This window comes from Canis lupus, chromosome 34, assembly GCF_011100685.1.
Source record: "Canis lupus familiaris isolate Mischka breed German Shepherd chromosome 34, alternate assembly UU_Cfam_GSD_1.0, whole genome shotgun sequence".
Taxonomy (NCBI): domain Eukaryota; kingdom Metazoa; phylum Chordata; class Mammalia; order Carnivora; family Canidae; genus Canis; species Canis lupus.
The window spans coordinates 12191887-12208324 of record NC_049255.1 but is presented as its reverse complement, the minus strand read 5'-3'; the positions used below and the strand labels follow the sequence as shown (position 1 = coordinate 12208324).

The window sequence follows — 16438 nt, the reverse complement described above, 5'->3', positions numbered from 1 at the left end:
CCCCGCGGGGAGGAGGTCTGCAGGGGAGGGGCTCCCCCGGGGCAGGGGGTCTGAAGGGGGAGGGGTCCGCCCCGCGGGGAGGAGGTCTGCAGGGGGAGGGGCTCCCCCGGGGCGGGGGGTCTGCAGGGGGAGGCGCTCCCCCGGGGCAGGGGATCTGCAGGGGGAGGAGGTCCGCCCGGCGGGGAGGGGTCTGTCCCCCGCAGAGGAGGGGCGCTCTCCGGGGCAGGGGTCCGCCCCGCGGGGGAGGCTCCGGCGGGCGGGCGGGGCGCCGGGAGGGAGGCGCCGGGCAGTGTCCTTCACGGGAACGTTCCCTCCGAGGTGGGACAAAGGCGGCGCCAGCATGGCTCTCAGCGCGGCGCACAAAGGCTCCGGCGGCGGCAAGGTAGGGGCGGCGGGGAGGGCTCCCGAGGGCCGGCGCTGCGGGAGGGGAGTCGCTTAGAGACCAGTTTAGCGCCCCTGGGCCTCAGGCGGAGGAGCCGGGTGAGCCGGCTCTGCGTTCGCGCGGCCGAGGGGTGCAGGGGCGGGTGTGGAGGGAGCGCACCTGTAGGGGGGCTGCTGCGCCCCCGGCTTCCTCACCCGCCGCGGCCGCGGGCACCGGCCCAGGGGGCGCCGCTCACTCGGGCGGCTGGGACGCGAGCGCACGGCCGGGTTGACTTTTACGTCGGAGCTGGGTCGGCGGCGGGGAGGACGGGGCCTGGGGGACAGCAGCGTCCTTTCAGGGCGGGGAGGTGGCTAGACGCGGCTCTGGTCTCCTCGTGGGAAAGGCAGGAGAGTGTTGTCTGTCTCCTCTTCCTCCTGCGAAGCTGGATTACAGAGCTTTGGGTGTAATAACTACGCTCTGCTCCTGTTACCAGCAGCACTTTAACTTCAAGAGTTCAGTTGGTACTTTCAGGTGTCTAATTAAGAATGAAAACCTATAATTAAAAAATTAAGTTAAATGTAGTTGAAACTGTGCATAATGAATAGCTTACGACTCTGCTGCTCACCCTAACCCGAGCTGAGCTCTGGGCAGGGCTGGGAGCCCCTGGAGGAGGTTCTCCGCGTCAGGTGCAGATTTCAGAGTGCTCCTACTGAGGTCTGGCTTCCTGGAACCCGCTTGGGAGGCCCCGGGATCTCTGGGGGCGGAAGGACCTCGAGATGTCACTCTTTGGTCTCCGTGAAAATACACTCAGACTCTGAGATCCTGTACAGCAACAGGTTTCCATCCACGGTGGGATGGTATCTGTGTTGGCTGCGCTGGGCGTCTGACACTGAGGTAATAAACCCACTTCTGATTCTGAGGCAGCACTACATTTTAACCTCACTGTGCTTTAGGGGACAAGTGGGTGGCCAGGTGGGCCCTGAGCTTTCTAGTGGGCGGCTGGCCCTGGGTACCAGCCAACCTGTGATTGTCAGGACAGCCTTCATCATTCTATGCCATTTGTGTGGGCCTGGTCTGAAATGGCCTTTGTGAACCATGGGCCTTTGTGTCTGTGGCAATCCTGGGTGGTCTCCAGTGAATGCTATATTACTTGTGAAGCATCCCAAAAATGCCTGTCTAAGGAAATAAAATCGGCCCTGAATTTGCCCCGAGGCTCTCTGAGGTGTGTATTCACTGGTTGTATCATCCAACCAAACACAGGAAACCCCAGATTCCCAGATCTCAGCGTTTTTGGTGAGAATAATTCAAGCCCAGTTCACATGCCACCACTTCCCTCCTTCCTCAGAACCTGCTGGTTACCCATTTCACAGCCAAGAAGCAGCCCTGAAGCAGTGGTTTGTCTGTCCACGCAGCTGTGCCCTGCAGCAGTGAAGCCCTACTCAGGATCAGTCAGTTCTGGCAGCCTCCTCTCCTCTATCCCTCCATCCGTCTATCCCAGGTGCTCACTGATCCAGCAGATAAGAGTGAGCCCAGGTGGGTCTGACCTAAGGGCCCAACTGACACTCCTGAGAAGGTGGGGGGCAGAGGCGTGGGCGGAGAGGTGGCATATCCTGTCCTGTATGTGTTGATCCTAAGGCACCTTGAGAATCTGCAGTCCTATGATAAGAAGGCATCCTGCCACAGCCATCTACCCTACAAGGGCTGTGGACGGTAGGTGCCCTGTGGCATGAGAAAGAGGCTCTGGACCCTGACGTGGAGCCTGGGGGACAGACCTGGGATCTTGGAAATTTGATGTGCACCCACATCTACCCTCTATTAGCTGTGGCCCTTTGGCTTTATAGTTCAGCCTCTCTGAGCTTCAGTCTGTTCATTTATGGGAATAAGACATGGCCTTCCTACCTCAGAGTACCATATGGGTTCACTTTAAAGACGGATGTGTAGACGCTTCCTGGAAGGTAACCTGGCTCATCATTCAGTGCCCCTAAATTGAAGACTTCTGTACTGAGAGCTAGAATGCCTTGCCAGGTGTTTCTAGGCTCCTCAGTTCACAGCTAGGCAGAAATTCTTAGAGAGCTTTCAGATACTGTCAGACGAGTGTCTGACCTTACAGAATTTTCCCCAACATTGAGAAAATCATACCGTGCAAAAGATACTTTGTGGTAAATTTCTTTTACATGACTTTAAGACATCTTATGTTTCTACGACCTGAAAACAGGGATTAAATCTAATGCCTACAGCAATCTGGGACATGAATTAATTTGAAGTTCTGCACCAGAGTTGTTCAGGTCACTGAGGTAGGAAGTATGTGCACTTCCCCCAAAGAAATACCACCTGTCTGCAGCTCCCCAACCGAGAGACCCCCAACCCTGCTACGCATCATCCTCAGAAAGCTCCCCTGGTCATCCTGCCTGGACCTCCTCTACAACCACACACCCGCAACCCATTTCCTGCTTGGCTTTGCCATGAGAGGGCTTCCATGGGAGAGTCTGAGCCAGTATCACCTCGTGCTTGATCTTTGCCGAATGCCTGTCTTCTCTAGTGCTTATAACTTAGTACATGGCATAACTCGGCAAATACTTGTCACATGATGGTTACCCTCCCCCTCTTTCAAAACTCCTTTTCATTCCCCTGCCCAGCCCTGACCTTCTGTGGGCCTCACAGATGCAGTGCCTGCCCTGTGGGATGCCGGTCTACTGCTTCCCACCTGATCCAAGCTGACATCACTGCCTGTGACTTTCAAGAACAAAAACAACATCCTCAGATGGGAGCAGTTGGATTACAGTTGCATCTGGGAAACCTTGTTCATCTACGTGTGATATAGTTAAAGCAGGTCCAAGACAGTTATAGGGAAAGGCTTGACCAGATCCCGTGTGAGGTAGTGAAGGTGCTGTGTGTGTGTGTGTCTTGGGGTGGGGACAGTGGTGCACAGAGCAGAAGAGATGCCTGAATTAACTTTAAATGAATGGAAAGGACAGGCTGGAGAAGGTTGACCCATCCCTTCACTGCCCAGTTGGGGAATCATAAGGTGCTTTTGCCTGCAGAGTGAAGAATGCGGAGGGACTCTGGGATCTCTTTGGCTCTGTCTCTTGCTAGGATGAGACATAGGCACCATGGCTGAGGGTTCATTGGTTGGGGATGCATGCTCTGCAGCCAGAGTTCCAATCCTGGTTTCCCCACTGAGTGAGTGGGCAGACAAGCCCACAGAATAGGGATGATAATGCTATAATAATGTGCTTAAAACAGTGTCTGGTTAGGGGCGCCTGGGTGGCTCAGTCAGTGAAGCGTCTGCCTTCAACTCAGGTCATGATCCAGGTTCTGGGATCCAGCCCCGAGTCAGGCTCCCCTCTCAGCAAGAAGCCTGCTTGTCCCTCTCCCTCTGTTCCTCCCTCACCCCTCACCCGCACTTGTGCTCGCTCATGCTCTCTCTCTTTCCCTCAAATAAAAAAGTCTTTTAAAAGGAAGCATCTGGGATATAGTAAGTGCTCAATAAATGTTAGCTATTACTTTGTGATTCTATGACAGAGAGGGAGAAAGGTTTTCCTGCAAGTAAGAGATAAAAAGGATTGAGGTTTTTTGTTTTGTTTTGTTGGCTTTTTTCCCCAAATCACTTAAGGAAAAATATCCAGTGAAGTTATCTTCAGGGTATTTTGGCGCCAGGAAGAGGAGTTACAATTATAATTATATACAAATCACTTAAGGAAAAATATCCAGTGAAGTTATCTTCAGGGTATTTTGGCACCAGGAAGAGGAATTACAATTATAATTATATACTGTTTTAACAATATAATTGGGTATTTTTTAAAGAAATTTTTGTAGAAGTGCCAAATCAATAGGCCACGGACTCCACTTGAGTTCAAGGGTTCCATAGCTTTCCTTATGGATTATTCAGAGAGACTAAAGAACACATCATTGGGATTCAGTCAGCCTAGAGCACCGCACTAGGTAACAGAGTGAGCATTTAGTTCTCAAACTGATATTTGTGTGTTCAGAGACTGTGACCTTCAGAGACCCAACCCAGCGATGGGGTCAGAATATAACCTCTCCTGAAACCACATGGGAGAGCTGGGAGGGTAGGGCAAGAGTAGCAAATGAGGGAAACAGATACTAGCACAGTTTCTGAAAAGTTCTGGAACCTTTTTTTTTTTTTTTAAGATTTATTCCTTTTTTTGAGAGAGCGAGAAAGAGCATGAGAGCACAAGCAGAAGTGGAGAATCTCCAGCAGACTACTCGTGGGGCACAGAGCCTGAGGTGGGGCTCAATCCCACAACCTTGAGACCATGACCCAAGCTGAGACCATGACCCAAACCAAAACCAAGAGTCAGATACTTAGACTGAGCCACCCAGGCACCCCTGGAACTAATTTTTTAAATAGTATTTTTAGATGAAATTCACATAGCATAAACAGTTTCTTTTTTTTCTTTTTTTTTTTAAGTTTCTTTTAAAAAAAAAGATTTTATTTATATATTCATGAGAGACACAGAGAGAAGGTAGATAAGAAGCAGACTCCCCGTGGGGAGCCTGATGCAGGACTCGATCCGAGGACCCCAGGATCACGGCCACAGCCGAAGGCAGATGCTCAACCACCGAGCCACCCAGGCACCCCTACAATAAACGGTTTCAAAGCAAACATTTCAGTGGCATTTAATACATTCCCAGTGTTGTGCAGCCACTACCTCTGCCTAGTTCCAAACATCTCTTTTACCCTGAAATAAAGCCCCACATTCATGTAACAGTTCCTCCCCATTCCACCCTCTGCCAGCCCCTGGAACCACTAGTGTGCCCTCTGTCTCAATGGATTTACGGACTCTGAATATTCCACATAAATGGAACCATACTGTGTGTGACTTCCTTGTTGTATTGAAATATATATAACATACACTTTATACATACAAACCAAACATCATCACAACCCCTTCTGTCCTGTGACTCTGAAACTCTGTCACTATTAAACAGTGACTCCTATTCTCCCCCCAACCCCCAGCCCCTAGCTGCCAACATTTTACATTCTGTCCTCATGGTTGTGACTGTGCTAAGGACCTCATATAGTTAGAATTGTGTAGTATTTGTCCTTTTGTGATTGGCTTATTTAACTTAACATAAAGTCCTTAAGACTTTATCCGTGTTGTAGCATATGTCAGAAATTTCTTCCTTTTTAAGGCCGAATATTATTCCATTGTATGGATATAGTACAATTTGTGTTTCCATTTATCTGTTGATGGACATTTATACTGTTTCTGTCTTTTGGCTTTTGCAAATAGTGCTGCTGTGAGCATGTGTTTACAAGTTTTAATGTGTACAATATTTTCATTTCTTTGAGTACATACCTAGGGGAAGAATTTCATGTTCATGTGGTAAATCTATGTTTAACTCTTTGAAAAACCACCAAATTGTTTTGTTCCATCTGTTGGTTGTCCTTTTACTTTCTTGATAGTGTATAGTGCACAAGATTTTTATTTATTTATTTATTTATTTATTTATTTTAAGATTTTTATTTTTAATAAAGTTCAATTTATATATTTTTTCTTTTGTTCATGCTTTTGCTATCATATCTGAGAAACCATTGCCATCTGCAAGATCATGAAGATTTCCCTTTATGTTTTCTTCTAAGAGTTTTATTATATTAGTTCTTTATTATATTATTCAGTTCGTTGATCCAATTTAGTTAATTTTTGTGTATGGTGTGAGACAGGGAGCCAATTTTATTTTTTGTATAGGGATATCCACTTTTTCCAGCACCATTGTTGAAGAAATTATTTTTCTTTATTGAATAGTCTTGGAACCCGAGTTGAAAGCCAATTGACTGTAGTTGTTTAGGTTTATTTCTGGATCTTTAATCCTTTCTTGTTGGTCTGTGTATCTGTCTTTATGACAGAATCACACTGCTTTGACTACTGCAGCTTGGTAGTGGGTTTTGAAATCAGGAACTTTGAGTCCTCCAATTTTGTTCTGTTCATTCAGGATTGTTTTGGCTGTTCAGGGCCCATCGCAATTCCATATGAATTTGAGGATTGTCTTTTCCATTTCTGGAAAAAAAAAGCCATTGCAATTTTGAGAGAGCTTGCATTGAGTTTGTAGATTACTTTAGAATAATATTGACATCTTAATGTTAAGTTTTCCAAACTGTAAACCTAGGATGTTTTTTTCATTTATTTAGGTGTCTGTAATTTCTCCCAGCAGTGTTTTGTAGTTTTCTGTGTTCATCTTTCATTTCCTTTGTTATATGTATCCTAGGTAACACTCACCACTGTTATTCAACATAGTACTTGAAGTTCTAGCCACAGCAGTCAGAGAACATAAAGAAATAAAAGGCATCCAAACTGGTAAGGACTATGTAAAACTCTCATTATTTGCAGAAGACCTGATACTATATATAGTAACCATAAAGACTCCACCAAAAAATGACTACTACTGATAAATGAATTCAGTAAGGTCGCAGGATACAAAATCAATGTATAGAAATGTGTTGCACTTTTATACACTAATAATGAAGCAGCAGAAAGGGTGGCTCAGCGGTTGAGCGTTCTGCCTTCAGCTCAGGTCATGATCCTAGAGTCCTGGGATTGAGTCCTGCATCAGGCTCCCTGCATGGAGCCTGCTTCTCCCTCTGCCTGTCTCTGCTTCTCTCTCTCTCTCTCTCTCTCTCTCTGTGTGTCTCATAAATTAAAAAAAAAAAAATCTTTAAAAAAGGTGAAATTAAGAAAATAATCCCATTTGCAATTGCACCAAAAATAAAATACCTAGGAATTCACTTAATCAAAGAGGTGAAAGACCTGTATTCTGAAAACTATCAAACACTGATGAAAGAAATTGAAGGTGACACAAAGAAATGGAAAGACATCCTTTGCTCATGGATTGGAAGAATAAATATTGTAAAATGTCTATACTACCCAAAGCGATCTACAGATTTAATGCAATCCTTATCAGAATACCAACAGCATTTTTCACAGAATTAGAATAAACAATCCTAAAATTTGAATGGAACCACAAAGAACTGAGTAGCCAAAGCAATGTTGAAAAAAAAAATTCAGGGAAATCATAATTCTAGATTTCAAGTTATATTACAAAGCAGTAGTAACTATGGTACTGGCGTAAAAATGGATACATAGGTCAGTGGAATGGAACAGAAAACCCAGAAATAAGCCCACAATAATATGGTCAATTAATCTTCAACAAAGAAGGAATGAATATCCAATGGGAAAAAGACCATCTCTTCAACAACTGGTGTTGAGAAAACTGGAGAGCAACATGCAAAAGAATGAAACTGGACCACTTTCTTACACCATACACAAAAATAAACTCAGAATGGATGAGAGACCTAGATGTGAGACCTGAAACCATAAAAATTCTAGAAAAGAGCACAGTCTGTAATTTCTCTGTTCTACCATAACAACCTGTTTCTAGATGTGTCTGCTGAGGCAAGGGAAATAAAACCAAAAATAAACTATTGGGACTCCATCAAAATAAGAAGTTTCTGTGTAGCAAAGGAAACAATCCGCAAAACTGAAAGGTAACCTGCAGAATGGGAGAAAATACTTGCAAATGTCATATGCAACAAAGGGCTAGTACTCAAAATACATAAGGAAGTTATACAGCTCAACACCCAAAAAACAAATAATCTGATTACAATGGGCAGAAGACACGAACAGACGTGTCTACAAAGAAGATATCCAGATGGCCAACAGACACGTGAAAAGATGCTCAACATCATTCATCATCAGAGAAATGCAGACCAGAACCACAATGAGATCCCACCTCACACTTGCCAGGAGGGCTGAGATCAATAACATAAGAAACAACAAGTATTGGCAAGGATGTGAGAAAGGGAAGCCTTTATGCATTGATGGTGGGAGTGCAAACTGGTGCAGCTACTCTGAAAAACACTATGGAGGTTCCTCAAAAAACTAAAAATAGAACTACCCTACAATCCAGTAATTGCAATACTGGATATTTACCCACCAAAGTGAGAATGTTAATTCAAAGGGAGACAAGCACCGCTCTGTTTATTGCAGTATCATTTACAATAACCAAACTATGGAAGCAGCCCAAATGTCCATCATTTGAGGAATAGATAAAGTAGAGGTGACATATATATATATATATATATACAATGGAATATTATTCAGCCATAGAAGAAAATGAAATCTTGCCATTTGCAGTGACAAGGAGCCATGGAATGAGCAATGCAGTGGAAGGAGCTAGAGAGAATAACACTAGGCAAAATAAATCAGTTAGAGAAACACAAATACCATGTGATTTCACTCATATATGGAACTTAAGAAACAACAAATGAGCAAAGGGAAAAAAAAAAGAGAGCAAGACAAACCATCAACAAATTGATGGCTGCCAGAGAGGAAGTGGATGGGGAGTGCATGGGGAGATGGAGGAGGTAGAGAATAGGGATTAAAGACTTTTCATTAAAAAAAAAAAAAAAAGACTTTTCATGATGAAAAATAAATAATAAAAAGAATGAATCTTAGGTATTTTATTCCTTCTGGATGCTGTTATATAATAGAATTATTAATTTCCTTTTTGGATTGTTCATTACTAATATATAGAAACACAACTGATTTTGCCTGTTACTCTTGTACCCTGAAGTTTTGCTGAACTCATCTATTAGCCCTAGGTAGCTTTTTCTGGATTTGCTACATATAAGATCATGTCATTGACAAATAGAGATCATTTTACTTCTTTATTTCTAATTTGCATTCCTTTAATTTCTTTTTCTTGACTAACTGCTCTGGCTAGAACTTCTAGGGCAGAATTGTATAGCAGTGGAGAAAGGGGGCAGCCTTGCCTTGATTTTGATCTTAAGGGAAAAGCTTTTAGTCTTTCACCATTAAGTATGAAGTTAGCTGTAGATTTTTATAAGTGCCATTTATCATGTTGAGAAAAGTCTTCTCTATTCCTAGTTTTCTAGATGCTTTGATCATGAAAGGATATTGGATGTTGTCATATGCTTTTTCTGTATTATTTGAGATGATCATGGGCTTTTTCCTTTGCTTTATTAATGTCATGTTTTACACTGATTAACTGTTGCATTCCTGGGATAAATTCCACTTGGTCATGGTGAATAATCCTTTAAATAATGCTGTTAAATTTAGTTTTCTAGTATTTGTTTTGAGGATTTGGAATGAGTTTTATAACTCTGCTTTTATTTATTTTTTTAAAAGATTTATTTATTTATTTATTCATTCATTCATTCATTCATTCATGAGAAACACAGAGAGAGAGAGGCAGAGACACAGGCAGAGGGAGAAGCAGGCTCCATGCAGAGAGTCTGATATGGGACTTGATCCCGGGTCTCCAGGATCAGGCCCTGGGCCGAAGGCAGCACTAAACTGCTGAGCCACCTGGGCTACCCTATAACTCTGCTTTTAAATGTCATTATATTGTACAAGAATGTAACTTTTAAAAATGTAACTTAAGAATCTTAAGACTGTAACTTTTACAATTAGAAATGACCTTTTTAAGAAAAAAGTTTGTATTTAAGGTAAAAATACAAAATTGGTAGGAAATCGGCAGAAATTTAAATCTAATTTTTAAGACTTCAAAATGTAGCTAACTAGCTGACTAGAGAAAAATAGTCAATAGAAGGTCTGTGTGAGGTTAGTTCATATAAAACGTTTCAGTAGTGCCTGACACTAGAACCCATGTGTCAGTGTCCCTCATGTTGTCATTGTAGGATGTATAATTAAGCATACAAAAGGTGCTCTTTTCCCCTCCTGTAATATTATTCCCCCCACCAACCATTACCGTTTTCTTGTCTAACAGCCCCTGCTAGGCTATGAACCCAAGACATTAATCTTCATATCCTTCATGGTGCTTAGCGCACAGTAGGTATTCAGTGAATGCACTTTGGTGTTTAGTGTGTAGAGAACAGTGGATGCCTCTGTGAGCAGCTTCTAATAAGAAAGAGCGCAGACAAGGAGGGAGGAGACAGGAGAAACAAAGGATTGATTCATTAGGACCAATGGCTGGCCATATCACTTATTGTCCAAATTGGAACACTTTGAGGGAGAAAAGAGAGGTAATGCCAGGACCACAGGTGAAAACTCCCATTGTCTGGGAAGCCCCTGATGGGGTCACCAGCCTGACTTAGGTGTCACTGACTCCTGGAGACAGTGGTCTAAACAACAGGGGTAGGTCCCTGCTGTGGATGGAGGATGCTCGTAGACTGGGGGTGGGGGTGGGGTGCTGTAAGTCCCACTGAGTACTTCCAAGCCAGACTGTGCAGACGTGCAGACTACACAGCCCCCAGTGAGCCACTAGCATTGTCGTGTGGAACCCACTGGTGCCTACAGAGCAGGCATGGATACACCCTGTCCTCATGCACTGGCCCCCTGGTGAGGGCTTTGCCAGCTCCAGGCTCCTGTGCACTGAGCCAGGCCACTGCCAACAGTCATGCCTCTTGTCAGTGTATTCCCGGAGCGCACCTCTGCCTCCTTCCCTCTGTCCTGTGTTTGTCCTTTGTGCTCCAAGGTCTCCCTCCATTCTGGATTCCTGAGAGTCAGTAAGCCACCCACTGGACCCATTCTAGGTGTGGTTGGGCTCCAGGCTCCAGCCTCATCCTTAGACCCAAGATCCACAACTGTCCCGTCCAGTGTGCCTTCCTCTGATGCTCTCTTGAGCCCACGTTTGAACCTCAGGGACCTGTTCACGTTGCATACAACCAGCTCAGCCGTGACTTTCTGAGGCAGGGCGACTGTGAAAAGCATGATTTAGCACTCCAAGCACATTTGTCATGAGTTTCTCATTAGAATAACATTTTGTTGTTCTCATGATGTACACAGAGTTTGCATTTTTCCCCAAAATACCTTAAATTGTGCTTAATGAAACTGCCGCGTGCATCTGCCTTCCTGCATTCCAGCACAGCCTCATCAGATGTCCCTTGGAGCCTTCCTAGCCAGAACTTCTGCAAACTTGAAGGCTTCACCCCAGCCTCTTCTGGGAGAGACAAAGGTGCTTCCACCTAGACCCAGCACCTATTCCCAAACAATCTAAAGCAGTGTCGGCCATCAGCCCCTGTCCCGCTCAGTCTAAGATTGTCTAAATCACCAAGTCCTTTAGGAAAAGTACAGGAATCGTTTGTCACTTAAAAGTGTATGTGTGGTTTTCCATTAACACCACATTGGAGCCCTCTCACCTTAATGGCTAAAATGAGATGAAGATCTGGGCACCAGCGAGCTTCAAGCCACCTTCAGCCTGAGAAACACTGACGTCTGAGGGGGACTTTTCTAGCATGTCTGTGCCTCACTCAGGCTGATTCCTGACTCTGGTCACAGCTGAGGCTGAGCCCTCTCACAGGATGCTCCAGAGAGATGTTAGGGTAGCGTCTCTCACCTACTGGTGCAGGTGCACAGCCTATCACTCCCACCTACCCGGTTTGCGCCTCTCCTCTGTTATCTGTGGTGGGATGTATCTGAAAGTATAGAGGACATGTGTCGTCGGTGACACAGGTGGAGGCTGCTGTCAGGTGTACAACTCAGAAAACTAGTTTCAGCCCTCCCTCAAGAATAGTAGTTGTTTCTCTGCTGGACCTGTGTGGTAAAAAGTGGGGGAGGTCAGACAAAGGCTGGCAAAGCGGCTGGACTCAGACAACAGGGAACTCACCGTGCTCTTCTGAATGGCTTGTTTGACTCAATTTCACAGTGAATAACATTAGACAACACAAACCTTAGAGGGAATAGATGAGGTTTCCTCTCTATACGTGAAGAGCCACGCATCTGGTTGAGCAGACACATTTCAAGAGCACTTTTTTTTCCTACCGAAGGATTTTCCAGGTACATTAGGTGGGGAGAAATGCCTATTGTCACTCATTCCCCTAAAGAACTACAAGTAGGAGTTAGGGTTGTGTGCCTGTGCCTCGTGGCTCACTTGTGCTCTGCAGCAGACCGGGGCTCCACGCAGGACCCGGTGGGACAGTTAGGTTTGGTGGCATTAGGACTTGGGCTGGACATTTTCAGGTTGGCACAACCTTTTCTGGTCTTGCCACACTGTGTGTGAGGAGTGAACAACACGCTTTTCCACCTGAAAGCACGTTTCAGCATGAAGAAACCAATCTGCGCTGATTGGTCAACGTCCCTCTTGCACATTGGTTATTAATCACCTTCAGAGAACTAAATTCAGCCAAAATGTCTCAAAAGCCAACATTTCACTGTCAGTTTCTATTAAAAAAATGAGCTTTGAAGTTTTTCTAAGAACTTGTGGAATGGTGTTACCTTTATGGAATAATTGATGAATTACATTTCTGTTTTACAAATGAAGAAACCGGATGTACAGAAATATGGGTGCCCTTGGGCGGTGGTGCCACAGCCAGCGTAGACCCCTGGGTGACATTTACAGAACCCCCCTGACCCTGTTCTCACGTTGGGCCCCGGGACGCAGCTCACCGCCTCTTCGCTGGCCCCTGCACATAGGCCCCTCCAGCCCCTCCTGGGGGCTGTCTCATCCTGCCAGCCCTGCCTCCCTCCTGCCTGACCTCCCTTCTGCTGCTCTGGGAGGGTCTCTTCCCCTCTCTGCTGAGGGCAGGACTGCATCGCAGGGGAGCAGCAGAGTGGAGTCACTCCCTGGCCGCTGCTGGCATGAGGGGCTCCGAGCCAGGGCGAGCCTTGGTGTGCGACCTTGTGTCTGCAGCTGCTTCTGCCCTGGTAACAGCCAAGTGAGCATGTGACCCCCAGCCTGTGCTGTGCTTGAGCTTCCCGGGTACATAACCACCTGACACGTGCTGGCACAAAAGGTGCATTCCAAGACCTCCAAAGCTCCCAAGGGAAGGAGTTCCCTCATTGTATGTGAGGCTATTAAATGCAAAAAAGGATAATGAGAACTTAAAATGATGGCTTTTAGACATTTTTCAAGCACTTGACCATGAGTAGAAGTTAGTAACACTGGCTGCCCCCTCAGCTGCAGGCTGAGATCTTTGCCCACCTCAATGCACATGTAGAATAAAGCTGCACCTGAACAATTAGTGGGAACTTGAGTGTTGAATCCAAAAATGGTGCTGTCACAAAAGCCCTCAGTCCTGTGGCACCTTCATCCAGAAATGTCCCTGTGCTGGAGCCGAGATCCATCCCCAGCACACAGCAAAGGAGAGTGGAGGCTTCCCTTTGTCCACCCACTCATGTCCCTTGGCTTGCAGGACTTCCTTCCTTGAGGTAGGGTCAACAGAGTTTCTTGAAGGGCCAGATGGTACGCCCAGAGGCTTCAAATGACTGTCTGGTCTCAGTCCCATGCTCAGCCCTGCGTTTGTGGCACAGAAGCAGCCACAAGCAGTATGTAGAACAGGGCTGGCCGAGTTCCAATGCGACTTTATTTGTGGGCACCCAAAATGTGAGTGTCATATAATTTCCACAGTCTGAACTTGTATTCTTCTTTCGTTTTTTTTCCAACCACTGGAGTCGTGCTTTGCTGACCCCTGAGTGTTACATAGAGACCAGAAGGTAGACAGAGGAGCTGGGCTGACCCCAGGATGCCCCCACACCTCCAGGTGAAATCCTGGGTGCTCCTACTGGTGCTTAGAGGCTAAAGAGGTAGCTTTTCCTAAGAAAGCCGGGTGGAAGATTCTGAGTGTGTCTGGTAGACAGAGCATCTACCAGAAGACAAAACCTCTTCGGGTTGCCCGGGTGGTGGCTCAGCCCTCAGTCCTCACAGCCACCTGATAGCTCTTGCCCCACGTCGGGCGAGGAATGTGTGGCCCCAAGTAGAGTGAGCGGGGAGCACGGGCTGGCACCCCTGTGTCCCAGGCAGGGACCTGGAGGCCCACCCAGTGGCCCCCACTGATGACTCAAAGGGCAGGGGAGGGAGCTCTGGATTCTTCCTTCAGAACAGCCTTTCAGCAGCCGCACTGTTCAGCCCTGTGTCCCAAGCTCTTACACGGCTTGTCTGGGAAGCTGGGACGAGCGGGAGAACATACAACAAGTTTTTTTTTTTTTTTTCTAATTTGAATTTTTTTTTTAATTTATTTTTTATTGGTGTTCAATTTACTAACATACAGAATAACCCCCAGAGCCCGTCACCCATTCACTCCCACCCCCCGCCCTCCTCCCCTTCTACCACCCCTAGTTCGTTTCCCAGAGTTAGCAGTCTTTACGTTCTGTCTCCCTTTCTGATATTTCCCACACATTTCTTCTCCCTTCCCTTATATTCCCTTTCACTATTATTTATATTCCCCAAATGAATGAGAACATACAATGTTTGTCCTTCTCCAATTGACTTACTTCACTCAGCATAATACCCTCCAGTTCCATCCACGTTGAAGCAAATGGTGGGTATTTGTCATTTCTAATGGCTGAGGAATATTCCATTGTATACATAAACCACATCTTCTTTATCCATTCATCTTTCGATGGACACCGAGGCTCCTTCCACAGTTTGGCTATTGTGGACATTGCTGCTATAAACATCGGGGTGCAGGTGTCCCGGCGTTTCATTGCATCTGTAACTTTGGGGTAAATCCCCAACAGTGCAATTGCTGGGTCGTAGGGCAGGTCTATTTTTAACTCTTTGAGGAACCTCCACACAGTTTTCCAGAGTGGCTGCACCAGGTCACATTCCCACCAACAAGTTTTAAAAAGAACGTGGTGGAGCACAAGCTGCCTGGCAAGTCCTTGCCCCAGTGGATCGGACATCTGAGGGGGAGGAAAGGCAGGAGGTGGCACCACAGCCACAACCCACACAGAGGCTTGGGGGAGGCTGTGCTGGCAGGACCCCTGCACGCTTCTGAGCGCAGAATGACAAACGGGTGCTGTCCGGACACTCCGCAGCAGAGACTTATCTTAAGGGTTTTCACTGGTCGGGACCCCTCGGCCCCCATTGTCCCCGGAACGTGAACACCCCTTTAGAACTTCTGAAGTCAAGTGACCGTGTGTTTTGCGTTGGGTCAGTCGTGTGTACATTCAGAGAAGACATTTTCCAGGCTGTGTTGGAACAGCTGTGTTCTGGGTGTCCCTCTTCGGCCGGGTGTGTGGGTGCAGCACCAAAGCCTGAGCCCTCAAATAGCTACTTTGCTTGGCATTCTCTGGATTTTCATTTCTCCCTGAAAACTGGAGAATGTTGGCACCCAGGCAAAGCAAAGGCTATGGATGATGAAGCTCAGAGCTGAGATGCTTCTGGAACACTCTCAGCCTGGAACATTCCCGGAGATGCAGTGGAGACTGAGATAGGCCGAATGCACCACCCATCCCGGGGCCACCAAGCCGGCAGAGTGGAGATGTTTCTGCTCCATCCCCATCCCTTGGGGCCTGGTGTCCCCAGGAGGCCGCTGAGGACCAGCTCCAGCTCAGGATGCACTACAGCTAAGTCCCTCCAGGTGTGTCACCAGACACTTGTCCAGGAGGGCCCCTGGATAGAGGCGGCCACCCCCACCAAAGTGTGCGCGGGGGCTGCCTGGAGAGGGGCAGGGCCGGTCAGGGTGTGCAGGTTATGCTGCGTAACCAACGACCCCCACGTCTCAGTGGTCAGCACGGTGATGATCTGCTCATGCTACACGCCTACCATGGTCACCACGTCAGTTTTACCCTGTGGTCCAGCCTCATGGAACAGCGACTCTGGGATGGTCCCCAACTTGTGGGAGAGGGAAAGGTACCGTGTTGGAGCACGAGCTGGCTCGCAGAGCCTCTGTCAGAACCCGTACGTATCTGCCACTGTCGCCATCTTGTTGTCACATGGCCGTGCCTGCCGCCAATGGACTGGGACTTGCCATCCCCCAGGGAGGCCGGGATTCCGTGAACGGCAGCCCACCACAGAAGGGTAGCTCTGTTTTATGTCAACTCGGTACTTTGCTGGGATGCAGACAGGTGTTTCCTCTGTCCAGCATCATGAAGAACAAGTGTCCCTCACAGGGATCTTTCCCCATAAACGAAGTGTGGTTTTAGAGCCCAAACGATTTGTGCCAAACATTCCCCATCTGTCTCCTCTAAAGATCCTGCAGACACATTTCGTGATGTAGCACAGCTCCATGAATGCAGCGGGGCAGGCCACCTGACGTACAGGCCAGAAGCAGACTCCAGTTTTGGAGACACAGAATCAGAGGACAGCCAAGTGCTGAGTGAGCGGTTCCAAGCTTCAAAAAAGGCTCACCAG

The 16438-nt window shown here is 46.8% G+C and overlaps 1 protein-coding gene across 1 annotated transcript in view; it reads left to right on the top strand.

Moving 5' to 3' along the window:
* The first annotated feature begins 285 nt into the window (after positions 1 to 285).
* PLEKHG4B (pleckstrin homology and RhoGEF domain containing G4B) overlaps positions 286 to 16438 on the top strand; it is a 70530-nt gene continuing 54377 nt past the window's right edge. Inside the window, exon 1 of the mRNA XM_038583393.1 lies at positions 286 to 382. Coding sequence (XP_038439321.1) covers positions 341 to 382 — 42 coding nt within the window. The 5' untranslated portion in view covers positions 286 to 340. The remainder of the gene's footprint in view (positions 383 to 16438) is intronic.